Source organism: Sturnira hondurensis, unplaced genomic scaffold, assembly GCF_014824575.4.
Source record: "Sturnira hondurensis isolate 20B ecotype Veracruz unplaced genomic scaffold, ASM1482457v3 Scaffold0010428, whole genome shotgun sequence".
Taxonomy (NCBI): domain Eukaryota; kingdom Metazoa; phylum Chordata; class Mammalia; order Chiroptera; family Phyllostomidae; genus Sturnira; species Sturnira hondurensis.
The window spans coordinates 7,239,359-7,253,506 of NW_028083059.1; the positions used below are offsets into that span (position 1 = coordinate 7,239,359).

The 14,148-nt window shown below is 37.9% G+C and overlaps 1 protein-coding gene across 5 annotated transcripts in view; it reads right to left on the reverse strand.

Moving 5' to 3' along the window:
- ABI3BP (ABI family member 3 binding protein) overlaps positions 1-14,148 on the reverse strand; it is a 255,288-nt gene that overhangs the window by 59,601 nt on the left and 181,539 nt on the right. For 4 of the 5 annotated variants that reach the window (XM_037058952.1, XM_037058951.1, XM_037058950.1 and 1 more), the window contains 5 exons: positions 13,463-13,537; positions 9,241-9,315; positions 3,661-3,717; positions 3,022-3,069; positions 2,083-2,163 (listed from right to left, as the gene is read on the reverse strand). In XM_037058952.1, the coding sequence (XP_036914847.1) occupies positions 2,083-2,163; positions 3,022-3,069; positions 3,661-3,717; positions 9,241-9,315; positions 13,463-13,537 (336 nt within the window). The remainder of the gene's footprint in view (positions 1-2,082; positions 2,164-3,021; positions 3,070-3,660; positions 3,718-9,240; positions 9,316-13,462; positions 13,538-14,148) is intronic. The other variant, XM_037058953.1, reaches the window with a different exon arrangement.

Here is a 14,148-nt window from a genome sequence, read left to right on the forward strand (position 1 = left end):
TGGGATTAGAGCACAGTAAGACAGCTTGCTTTAAAGAATTATCATTATGAGTGGATCAAAAAAAACATTCTTTACTGTCCCCAAGTGATAATAAAAGGGTCAATTGAATTTATAAGTATGCTCGGTAATCATAATAATTTATAGATAATGATACATTTTAATAACTCTCACTTACTATATTTTCCCTCTTCCTACACTAACTATTTTAATTATTTTAAGGGTCTCCAAAGCTTTTAGCTCAGGATCCTTGTTTCATGACACAGGAGGTGGCTACGCCTGGCTGTGCCTCTTAGCTGCCCTCGTGTCTCATCCACACCTCGTAAATCCCACACATTGTTTAGGGGAGCAGGAAAAGAAATAGATCAGATATATACGGTATTTACACCACGTAATCATAAAGATTCTTTTATTTTCCTCATGCAAAAACAAAGTGTATGTTTGCTGACTTACAGATACATTTCTCCTGAGAAAATAAAAACTAAGCACGGCAATCGTTCCGGGCTTAATAGGATCTCGAATTCATTACAACATCACAGAGACAGAAAATTATGTTGTTCTTTTTGACGCATACTGGAGCCAAGGAAATACTTGGTACAAATAATATAGTCATCTTTTTCTTCTGCTCTACTTTGTAATCTGGATTCAGCTCACAAGACATATACTTGAGATAAATAGCAGGTGATGGTTCTTGGGTCAATAAACCAAAATGTATTTAAAAAAGTAGGGAGCGGAAGTTAAATAATTAGCCTATCTGGCAGTGGTTCTTAAAAGCACTTTGACTTCACCATCATAGGCGATGTTGACCTTATGGGCCTAAACTAAAATAGATGAATATTTGATAATCAGTGTATATTCCCTCAGTTTTCAATTTATTTTCCAAAAAAATTTATCTTAAAATGGGATCAGTAACTTCATTTCAGCATGTACAAAGAATGGGTTCCTTTGAAGAGGAGTGAAGCGAGAAAAATAAGGCCACTGATTTAAATATGGCCATGTCCGATGTGGCACAGACAGGACAGAGCAGCCAAAACTCAAAAGCTGGGGACATTTTTCTGGTTCATTCTCAGCAAAGAGTCAAACTGGGATTTCCCACATAATGAACTCCTTGAAACTCGCCCAGCTCCTCCCTAACAAAGGTCCCTGGCTCATCTGTCCTCATTTCTGTAGGTGAACTGCCTGCTCCTCAAATTCGTTTGGCCACCAGTCTCTGCCCTATGCCTCATTCCCACCTGTCTTTAATCTAAAAGAACATTTGCATCTTTAACTTCAACTGTCACTCCACCTTGAAGACCCAGTGTCAATGTCACCTCCTCTGTGAAGCCCTCCTTGATGGCTACAGGTATTGTGCTTGTTCAGCATGTTGCTCATTCCTCTGTCACACTCATTGTAAAGTAGAACACTGGTGTGAATCTCAGGAGCTCTGGTAACTGAGTGTGTGGGTTCCAATCTCACGCTGACATTAGCTGTGGACTTGGCCCAAATTTCAAATCTCTCTGTGCCTCAATTCTCTACTCTGTAAAATGGAGCAAGTAATAGAACCTACCTTACAAAGTTGTTATGTGGCTTAAATTAAAAATTACATGCAGCATGTGGGGTGGCACTCAGGACGCACCACGGTCACTAAGTTCTGCCTTCGTCAGACGGTGAGCTCTCAAGGATACGGGCCCATTTTAGAACAGTTTTCCCTTGAAACTCCCATTGCTTAGCATTGGGCTTAGTACCCATAAAATACTCAAAAAATACTAGATTCAATTGTTCTTCCCATGTGCAGTTTCAAATACAGAAGAAGCAATAAAAAAAGAGAGCATTAGTACATTTTGGGAATATTCTGCTTTTGGGGATACTTAAAATTTTGTCAGGATGCTTTGTAATATTCCCATTTTACCTTTAAAATCACCATAAATATCAGGACAAATATACAATTATTGTAAAAGAATCAAGTGAAATGCAGATTTTGTGTAATGGCAAAAAGAGACCCTCTATTGCTTGGAAACCCATGAACACAATGTACACATGGCTTCTTTAAGGGCAATCCGTAAAAGATAGATCCTCATTGGACTCAAATATCAGAATAAAATTTACCCAGAGTGCTTTGTAGTTCCTCTTGACTAGGACTTGGTGAAATCATAGGAATGAAAGGGCTGCCTCGAGTCTCTAACGGAGCTGCAAAGATAAGCACCAAAGTTTTCAATCTTTAGGTTCAAAAGCCAAGCACCAGACCAGAATATTATATGAGATTCTTTCATTTGAAAGAGAAAATAGAAAACATTGAGTCATGGAGAAGAACAAGAAGTGTGCACAGAACCTTCAGGAAAATGACTGGAATACTGGAATAATGGTTCTCAACTGTTTTTCCCACTGGGATAAATCATAAATGACACTCAGTGCTTGACACACTCCATGACCATACCTAGCAAGATGGTGCGTGGGCCAGACGCCGTGCTGAGTCTGTCAGCTGTAGCTTTCCTGCCCAAGACAGCACACAGGATCACCAAATGAATGAGAATAGCATCACTGTGTTTGCTATGATCACCTGAAGTCTGCTCAAGTTTATGTTTCAGATGAGATCAAGTGCATTCAGGGTGGTACGGCTGTAGACTTGAGTTTATTTTTAAAAATAAACCATTGGCAAATTTCAGTATTTTGGCCAATATGAATGGTAATTACTTGACGGTACCTTTTACAATTTGCTATTATATCATAACAGTACAGCTGAGAACAATTAACCAGCAGAAAATGTTGACTGGAGGGACATGAGGAAGGGGGAATCATTTGGAACACAGAGATGAGTGAGGTAGGTGAGGACGGGCTTGGTGACGAGCTGTCTTAAGCTGGTCTCCAGAGAAAAGCTGTTACAACCTGACACCATTACCCTTCCACTTGGAAAGAGTAACAGTGAGGATGAAGTGATGGAATGGTTTTAGAAGAGACGACATTCAGTATGACTGTCTGAGAAAGACCTGGAATCCTGATGGTGGCAAAGAAAACAATGAGAGCTGGTCAACATGGGAAAACCATTACCTATTGTTGCCTCTGGTAGATCGATCCTAAAGGTAACAGGCTGCAGAACTAGGCCAAAAGCAAACCAAAGAGACATATTCGTGAGAATTACTATCCGGTGAAGTAAAAACAGTTTGTGTTCCTACACGCATTCATTTAGACCTTAAAGCATTTTCTAAGAATCGTGATAAATATGAGAAAATTCTATATATTAGATGCTACCCAGGAAACTTAGTTTAGTTAAAATATTAAAGTTTGCATTCACTGTCACTTTAATGAAATTTTTGAGTAGCCTCCTCCATATTTTACTTAAAATTATTCCCACAGTTGTAACACAGCAATATTTACATTTTGAAAGAAGGTAAGAATGGTTGGCTTAGTTAACAAGATGATTATCTCTTGTAATTTTAGCACAATCTCCTGTTCAACGAAAACACTTAGGGAAAAAGTAAACTAATCATACATTATTCCCTAGTGTTATCCAGTGGAAAAATTAAAACAGACTGTATGATTAAAACTTCAAAAAAAAAAAGAAATGTACACTTTATATCCATAATTTTCTTCAAACTTCTGCATCACAATCATTAAAAAATTATTCACCTTGAAAATATTTTTTGAAAAATAAACTTCCTAATTGGGAAAATAAAGTAGTTCATTTACCAGGTTCACTCTGAGAGACTTGGTGGTCTGGTTTACGGGGAAGGAGCACCTCTGGAACTGAAAGAAAAGGTGAGGAAACATTACGTACTCTCGAAGTCACGCCTGAGTGAAGCAATCCACAGACACGCAATCCTGGAAAGCGAGAATGAAGCAAAGGTACTTTCACAGTGGCTAAAGAGCAGAGCCAAGAAGACATTGTTCTTTTCAAAGTGGAAAAATGTTTCTGTCTAGGGAAGATTCTAGTGGGAGTGAAACAGCATTGGTCACAGTTCATTTTGAAGGCTCCCTCGTTGCCTGGGAGGGGAGAGGGGCAGGGGCGGGTAAATAACTAATGTAATTAAACAAAGGTTGGTCTCCCTCAAGTTGACTTCAAAATAGAAAGTCAGATTTTGTCTGAAGTGGCTGTTTGACACTCGTGCTAAAATTCCACTGATAGCAATAGAAAATACATTATCGTAGATAAAGCATGAAAATGGGTCTACAAATTGATGGAAACACCAAGAAAGGCAAGATTCTTGAATATCTAAGACAAGAACAGAGTTTTATTCCAAAAGACCCATTAATATGGGGGAAAGACAGTTAATATGGGGGAAAAACAGAGCAAAAGAAATCAGCTGCTCAGTAGAAGATACCACATGAAAAGTTGATGGGGTGGTTGTTACAGAGTAAATCCTGACAAATGTTGCCATTTTGTCATTCTTGGTGATGTGGCTTCCAGTATTTAGGTGTCAGGGCCCCTGACACATGAGAATATGAAAACAAAGAACAAAATGTCAGCTGAACAATAAGCCTATTCATTTTCAGTCCCTGATGTCCAGTATATTTTTAATGCCTGTGTCCAGTTATATTTTGGCAACATAAAACAGTAGGCTGAATTTGATACCTTAGGGCAAAATATCAGGGTGACTCGCCTATGGTTAGTACCAGACAATGTGCTTCTTTGACTCAGTTTCCCCACAAGGAGATCCTTCTCAGTCCTACTTTCTCACAGAAAGGTGTTCCTGCCACTCTGAACATTTCATAAATCCCTTCAGTAGGCAGTGTAACTTTCTCGCATTTTACATGAAGCTTGGGAAAAATAATTAGAATTCAGGATAGAACTATGCCTCAGAAAGATAAAAAAAAAAACAACAACTTTTGCATCAGGTGGCCAACCACCACTTTACGATTAGTATAAAAATAGGTTATATAAAACAGACATTCTCATTTTATTGCTTCTGGGGATCATATTTAAGGTACTATCACATCTGTTCTTACTGTAGGCCACTAAGTACCAGTGAAATTGCAGTTGTGGAATTTGGTATACATTGAAAAGAAATGTGACTCAATTAGAGCTTCTGTGAGGCAAAAGGTTCCAGGGGAACTGAAAAACCTGGATTTTTCTTTTAAAGGAAAAAGGCAACTTCAAAAAGATCAGTGGTCAACAAAGTTAGAGAAAACCCATCACAACAGTGAATATTTCACCTTGGCTACGTAGTATTTTGGGGAATTCAAATAGTAAAATATGAGGAATTTCCCATTTTAAATCAAACCAATTGTTTATCAGGAGGGTGGACAGCACACTTTGATTTGGCTCTGTGAAGGTCATGGCCATACAAAGCACCAGTAGTTCATAGATAACCTAACTGGTTACAGTGCTAGACCATACATAGAGGAGCTAGGAGTAACAAAAGGAGAAAGGGAAGAAATGTGCAACTGATAGACCCACCCTCCCGTAAATACATTACTCGCTGCCTGTATTAGCTGACTGAGGAATTTGGGCTGGGTAATGTGGATTCCTGCTGCTGCGATCGGCCCTTTCTTAACCATGAAGTGATGATTTAATGAAGTGCAACAGCAGGCTTTCTAAAGCAGCTAAAATCAGTGGAAAGAAAAAAAAGGACATATTCACAGGAAAGGGTAATGAATCATTCTCTCGCTTGGTCAATTGCAGCTCCAAGAAATGCAAGCTTTTTTTCTTTTCCTCTGTATGTGACATGCCTCTGTGTATTAAATGAGAGCATGATTCCTAAAACCTTTATCTTTCAGGCTGGGGGAAACAATATAAATAATGACAATTTTTTGTGAGAAGGCACTTATGATTTCCTTACAAGTATTTACCATTATTATATTTTAGACTCAATTATATTAACCAGCTCGCCATGTGAATTAACAAGCCAATCAATGAAATTAACTGTCTTTTTAAGACAGTTACTGGCACTACTCTGAAGACATTGCAACACAAGACAATTATGAGTAAAAATATCTAATGTGGACAACTGAAAATGAATGTGCCTGGATATTTTGCTTGATGAGAGCATCTATGTGTTATCCCCTGACAAAGATGGTAAACTATGAAGTCTGCAACAAGGTTTACCCCTGCCGAAGTCTGCAAAGAGACCGATTGTTTGGCAAAGTAATACATGTAGACTACAGACACTTTTCACCTCCAGTAAAGGTCCAGTCAGAGAGGAAGCTGGTCTCCCACCCTTTTGGACGCCCCATTCCAAGCCTAACCTGGGCTCTTGGACCACCCTCCCTCTCATCTCTTCTGGGACCTTGTACTTCCCATTATTTCTATTATCTTATCATTTTCTCCATTAGTCCATATTTCCATTTACCCACAAGTTTATTCCCCTCCACCTATAAAACAGCTCAAATGCCCTGATATCTTTTTTTAAAATTTATTTATTTATCTTTAGAGGGGAAGGAGAGAGGGAGAGAAACATCAATGTATGGTTGCCTTTTGTGCGTCCCCTGCTGGGAGTTGGCCTGCAGGGAACTGGCCTGCAACCCAGGCATGTGCCCTGACTGGGAATCGAACCTTGATGCCCTGGTTCGCAGGCCTGTGCTCAATCCACTGAGCTACACCAGCCAGGGTTGCCCTGATATCTTTTTTAAAAAGTATCATTCCCTTGACGTGGCTTCTTTTTCACACCATCTCACTCTTGTCCTGGTTCCTTTACTCAAAAATCTCTGTCTCTCAATTATATCTTCTTTATCTACTGTGGTCAGGCTCCCACTTCACTGACCTACAACTACGCATCCATGATTCCTCATCCATAGCTCTAACGTCCACAATCTTCTGAAATGGAAAGTTAAAAAAAAACTCATTTGGCAGCAAAATCTGACTAGAACTGGCCTATTTACATATATGTAATTTACCTGTGTTTGGGGGGGAATAACCTACAGAAGCCAGTAAACAAGGTCTTGGATTCACTAGGAAGCAAACCTGAGCCTACACACAAACCACTGTTTGAACACAACAGGTTGGTTAAACACGTGTCTGAAACACAGGGACACTTGCCTTATGATTATTCTTATAGGCATCACACCCCTGGAGCAACAGGGAACCCCTGATGAATACAGATCATAGCGGAACTAATCCCAGATTTAGAGACAGAATTCCACTGAACATTTGGAACTGGGGAGTCAGTAGAATAAGCCCAAAGGACACTCCAGGGCAAGTGTTTGTGCTGTTGTTCCACTGCTCACATCTGCAGGTTAGAATTTTTTTTTTTAAAGAAAGAGGAGAGAAACATCAGTGTGTGGTTGCCTCTCACATGCCCCTACCGGAGACCTGGCAAGCAACCCAGGCACATGCCCCGACTGAGAATTGAACCGGTGACCCTTTGGTTTGCTGGCCTGTGCTCAGTCCACTGAGCGACACCAGCCAGGATTACAGGTTAGAATTTCTGTGAAAACTAAGGTGTTGATGGCATTATGGCTAATATGAGACATTTAAAAATAACAAAAATGTTTCATTATTAGATATTATGGTTTAATGAGATTAACATCAAGACCAATGATATCTCTTTCTCTGATGAAAAAAAAGGAAAATAAAATCACTCAAACCTACTGCTATTATCTATAATTCAATTTCTGTTACAATTTTTCACAATTGAAAATGAGAAGTTGATCTTTTATAAGGGGGAAGATCGGCATTTTTCTTATTGGCATTTATAATACTGGCTGTTGGTTTAGTGATACAAATTTAAATTCTAGGCTTCAGGGCAAAGGTGCCTGTCCCTAGCTTACCACCACCTGCAACAACCTGACCATTCCACAGCAGTAAAGTACCTCCTCCCCCTCCCTCCAGTCTGGAAAACACTACAGCAAGTGAGTTCAGACTTGCTTCCAAAGTGCCATCATTTCACCCTGGCCAGGTGGCTCAGCTGGTTGGAGTATTGTTCTGTATCCCAAAAAAGGTTGTGGGTTTGATCCTCAGTTGGGGCCCATACATACCGTATTTTGCCGTGTACAACGCACACCCATAATTTTGGCCTAGACTTTCAGAAAAGAAATCTTTCATTTTTTTAATTTAATTTTTATTTATATTTAGAAATAAAGCCAATTACCATATTCCAGAGTATTACTTTGCATATGGGTATTGTTACCGCTTTCTAGAGTTACACTTTTAACACATTAGCATAAATAAAGAATTAAAAACATCTATACAGACATGGACTTAGTACTGCCTAAATATAATACCCATCCTATTTTTCCCTCAAAAATTTGGGTTAAAAAGTACACATTATACACAGAAAAATACAGTATGTTGCAGGTTGATCCCTGGTTGGGGCACATACAGGAAGCAACTGGTCAATGTTTCTCTCTCAGACGGATATTTCTCTCTCTCTCTCTTTTCCTCTCTCTCTAAAATCTATAAAAACTTATCCTTGGGTGAGGATTTTTAAAAATGTCATCATTTTAAACTACAGGTTAGAAATACTTTTGGTTCTGGGAATGTTTTATATGGTTCTAGGAGTACTAGGAATTTATAATAATCGGACCTTTAAAAAGAAAGGAAAAAAAACCTGATAGTATTTTTCAGGAACTCTAGTTAAAAATGTGCTTGGTTTTGCTTATCATAGAACTGTTTAGCTAACGGTGTCTTAAGGTCACGTGAAGACCTACAGCATTGGTGGCAAGACCCAGAAAAGGTCTGGTCCTTGCATCCCCTACTACCACTCCCCACACATGGGATTACTCTGCCCCATAAGTGGACAAAAGGCCTTCTCAGATGATAAACAAGGTATCTATCTATCTCTCTGTCTAATTTATAGCTAAAGAGATTACTTTTTTTTGAAGCAAACTTCTTATTTCTTAACCCAAGCTGTTGTTCCATGAACTGGTAAAATAGAGTTTCACAGGAAAAAACGAACAAACGCTCAATGTCGGATTATGTAAAATTTCTAAGCCTAACAAAATAGTTAAGCATCATTTTCTCTGTTTGTAAAAAGGGCATTTTATAATTTTTGTGGAAAAATCCTGAATTCTTTATTTTTGTGAACCATTGGAGAATAGCAGAGTTAGCACTGGTAGGTCACTTTTTATAAGTCAGAAGACAGGGGAATTTTAATTCTAATAGAAACATTCTATTCTTGGCATACATCTCTGCCTTTCCACTGTATCAGTACCTCACCCTGCAAGCACTGAGATAACTCTATGGCACCTCTCATATGATCACGCCCTATACGGTACAACAGGGTATCTGAACGTCAGTGAAACATCGAGCTCACTTCCATCACTCTCCTGTTTCATTGCAGCAGAGTGTGACAGTAGAAAGCATTTGATTTAAAAATGAAACAAAACATTTACCAGGTGGAGTATATGACACTTCTGGCTTTGGTGACATCTTTGGCTTTGAAGTAACACGCTGGAGCCCCTTAACCGCTGAAAGAGAAAACTCAGGTCATGAGTCGCATGGTGTCTGTATACAGGCAAAAGATGTGACAAAGTGTAAGCTTAACAACTTATAATATAAAAGGTGTAGACTGGAAGGTACATAGAAAAATAAACTTTATGCTCTAAAAGTAAATCAATTGGATTTCCAGATATTTTTAGAAAAGTGAAATCTGAGAAACACTATAGTTGACTAGGCATAAGGGTAGAATGGAGAATCTTCATTTCAGAAGAGATTACCAATTAAATTAATGCAAGAATGCTTTTCTTGTCGGGATCTTTACTTGACTTCTTAAATCACTCCCCACACCCTCAAGTCTTTCTTTGAAGATGAGTTCAGTGAGTCAGAGTAGAAGCCGGGGAAGCATGGATACGACCAGTCAGATCAGGCGGCAGCAGGAAGGGCGGTGAGCGTGGAATGGAATGCAGCGGCTTTCTCCTCTCCCGGCAATACTTAGGCCCCAAATAAACCTTTAAGTGAACACGTCTACAAACGAAAATTGTGTTTCTGCAACTGTGTTTCCTTTAAAGTAACAGGTGCTAATGGAATATATACCAGAAAAAAAAGATCTAATTCATTTAGATCTCACTGAACAATTTAAAAAATGCTTTCATCTAATCAAAATGCTGAGAGGAAGGAATCATCAGCTTCACTTTAAAGGTCTGGGTTGGTGGCTATTCCTCTGAGGTTACACAGTTACTAAGAACAAGAAACACAACTTGAGCTAAAGCTAAGGTCCTGGACGTGATCACTAGGTCCAAACATGTGGGTGCTCCAAGCAGGTCACATTTTAACTTGTTTCTCATGTTTTAGGAGGAAATAATTAAACCTGTGTTATCTCAAAGGGTGGCTGTCACAGTGAAATGTGAAATGTCAAAATGGTGTGAGAACTACTTGCAAATTTTTTTTCACTTCTGGAAAATCTTGACAAAGTTGACATTGAAGGATCTGAGAACATTGTAATTTTCACTTTGCTCCTACAAAAACTAGGAGAACCTATAGATGGATGATTATAAGATTTCTAGGTATAAAATTAATACTGGGATGTTAAGTATTACCTATGGCCACAGAAGTCTAAAAATCACAACTTTATTTAATGACAAAGGATTCTTGATGATTCTTGTTCCACATTTTTTTATCCCACACTGCCTTCAGTGGCAAGTCTAGAGTTAAATTTTGTCATCTAATTCATACACATAGTTTAAGCATAAATAAGAAGAAAGGTGACATGCTCGGTCATAGAATCTCACCCTGGAAAAAAATGACAGGTGAATACCCTGTGCCGCACTTTGAGGTGCAGACGCTGTTTGCAGGTGAGAGCCGTCTAGCCCAACAGTAATGATTTGCATTTGGTATTGCTCAAGTGCACAGAACATCCTCCCACCCCAAAAGCCTTTTCAAGTCCATAAAGAAATAGCCAAGGGGTAGAGGGGAAGTACTAGGATTTGAACATCTGCCTTTGAAATACTCAATTTTCCATATCTCTACATACACAAGTATTCTTGAAAGACGATAAAAACCCAGGATATTAGTGGGATATATTAGGTAAGATTGTACTCTCTTGGGTAAGAGCGATCCTAAGGCCATTCACTTTTAAGAGGAATAATTAGAGTGTATTTTGTTCTTCATGATCAATTTTCCAAATTGTTGCCTTGCATTGAGTAGCGCTGACAAAGCCAGACATATTTGGGTTGCAGCTATTTTCCACAGGAGAGACCGATGGGCTGGGAGTTAGTTGCCTGAGCTGAGCAGAACCAGGAGGCTCTCTTGCTTCTTTGGCAGCCAGTCAAGGGTTTCAGATTTAGAGAGTGAATGCACCGAGCACGCTACTCTATCCATTCTGAAACTGCGTATCTTGTGGAGAAAGGTTGGCTAAAGGTCTCAATCAAACAAATTTGAAACTTTAAATATAGCATAATAATGGAAATTTAGAGTGAGCTGCTGATTTATTCTGTATTTTTATATGAAGAGAGTAAAATTCAAAAACGAAAATTATGAATGTCTTCCTTGTTATATCTCCTTTACTTTTTAAAATATTACTAACCAGGAATTTATATTTCCAATGTCTTAACTCCGAGCACTTATTTTTCATCTCTACTCTTATTTTTCCAATGTTCATTAAGCCTTAAGTTTTCTTATTTATTTCCATGTCTCCTTTTTCTGCTTTTGTCCTATGCTTTATGTCCAAATAAAAAGTTGAGAGCATCTTCATGTGATTTTATCTGTTGATTTAATTTTTTAAGTTAGAGTTTAGTTTCCTATCCACAAATTTAATATACTTGCTTTGGTTTTATTATTCCTATTCTATTCATTAATAATTATATTATTTTCCCCAATATTTCTTTTTTTTAAAAATATATTTTTATTTATTTTTATTTATCTTTAGAGGGGAAGGGAAGGAGAGAGGGAGAGAAATATCAATGTATGGTTGCCTCTCATGCGTCCCCTGCCGGGAACCAGGAACAGGCCTGCAGCCCAGGCATGTGCCCTGACTGGGAATCGAACTGCGATCGTGTGGTTCGCAGGCCCGCGCTCAATCCACTGAGCTACACCAGCCAGGGCTCCCCAATATTTCTTATACATTGTTTCACATGTATTCACTGTTATTATTTTAAATGCCTCTATCAGGGGAGTAGCCCTATATACTTACATACCATACATATCATTTTCATAGCAAAGTTTTAGTAATTAAATAATACAAATTTTAAAGTACATTAAAGCACATCTAAAATCATTAGGCGGATGTGGAACATATGACTGTCTTTTAAGGAATTTCCCTTTAAGCAAACAAAAAAACAACAGGCAAAATTTCTCTCAGAATCAGAAATCAAAGATCATGCCCAAATATATAGTTTTTTCTTTCAAAAGGGATACTGAGACGTGATTCTAAAATTTGTAGTGGGAATCCAGAACCATACCTGCTAACGTGTTTGTCTCCCCAGACCATTAGTGACAGTGGAGGTTCCTTTCCTACTAAATTGGTAGGTGCACCTCATATCCTTTTTGGAAATAGACCATGTATAAATGACAAATTTAAATTTAGGTGATTGGTCCAGACTGTAACTTCCTTGACCACAAGGGATCGGTTTTGTTTCACATTCCTAGAGTCCAGAGCATTGCCTGGCACCTAGTCAGAATGCAATTAATATTTCTTGAACAACTGATTAAATGAATTAGTTAAACGATCACTTAAGCATCAAGGGTGATACAATTGGAAACTGGGAAGAAGAGAGACAGGACATCAGCTGATTGATGACAATAGACTTAAGCGTGACTGGGTAGATACTTGGAGTAACCACCAGTGCTGGGATGTCCCATACTTAGTGACAAATGAACTGCCGAGGCTGGATGAGGAGGAGAAGTAAAAATCAGATGTAAAATGCTGAGATCCTGCCACAGATGTAAATTGAAAGGGAAAAAAACAATGGGTGTTCTTTGAGGTATGTCAAGTTTGTGATAGTCCAGAATGGAGATTGGCTAAGGCAGTTGGAGAAATTAGACAAGCGCTTGGTCAAGAAATTAGGACTGAGTTAATCATTCAAACCGGAGCTTCTTCAACAGAACACAAATAAGTTTATAATGAATCTTGTTCAGGTCCTTTATAGCAAAACAATATGTAATTGTTATATTATAGGAGAGGGTATATACATATACATATTATATATAGGAGAGGATATATGTATGTAATATATTTGTATAGGAGAGGACATATATATGTGTGTATATATAAGATGTATATCTTTTATATCTATAAGATAAACATATGTATATACATCTCTTATGTACATAAGATATACATATAAAATCTTTATGACATTTGTGTTAAATAAAATCTACTGAAGGGTATATAAAAAATTAGGTGATTGGACCATGGAGGGGCTAGAGATTCTCAAGCTGGGAGAGGCAAAAAAATTCCATTCTTCTCCATCCTCTTGTTCAAAATAGTGTTACAATAGGGAAGCTTTCTGGGATAAGCTATTCCAATAATACACTTCTCAGTTTAAAAGTAAATGTAAATATTTATTAGGTTGCAAAAGAAGATTTGTTTCACAAGGGTTAAAACCCAACTGCTATAACTCAACAGAGTAGCTTCAATAACATCAAACTTTTCAGGCCAGAATATAAAACATGATTTACCTTGCTGTGTTTGTGGGACTCTTGGACGTGGAGATGTTTTTGGCTTGGGAGGAAGGAGCGGTATTTGCTTGGGAGCTAAAAAAAAAACAAAAAAACAAGGTTTGGATCTCTATTAAGCAGAGTCACAGTGCTTAATAGCCTCGAGGTTCTCAGAGATGTTTGTCCAGTGACTGATGACTTAAACACACAGCAATTAGTGCAATTAAAGCTTCCAAAGAGCTACAAAGTATAGAAAAATGATTTCTTATTATACCAGAAAACAAACAAGAAGGCATGTTAAACAATATCCAAGATATTCAGCTGACAAAGGAAACTGCTGAAATTTCAGAAACATCTACTTCAAATACCTTTTAAACAGGTTAAAGTAAATTTTCTAATAACAATTATTTGTCCTTAGTATTTAATACAAGTTCACACCATTTTATCAGATTATTCCAGTATAAAATTTGACTGCAAATAGATACAATGGTTTCTAAAAAAAAGTTAGCATGTCATATTCCAAACATACCTAGAAAATGAATGTATTTAAATAGTAAGTGCTGATGGAAAAATTAATCTTATTAAACAAAATAATTGTTATTGATCATGCTGAAGAATAGAACTTGAACATTAAAAGGATGTATTACTGAAGAAAGTTATTCCTTTGCTAGGCAATTCCCAAAGAAGTTCTAGGACATTCAGTATAA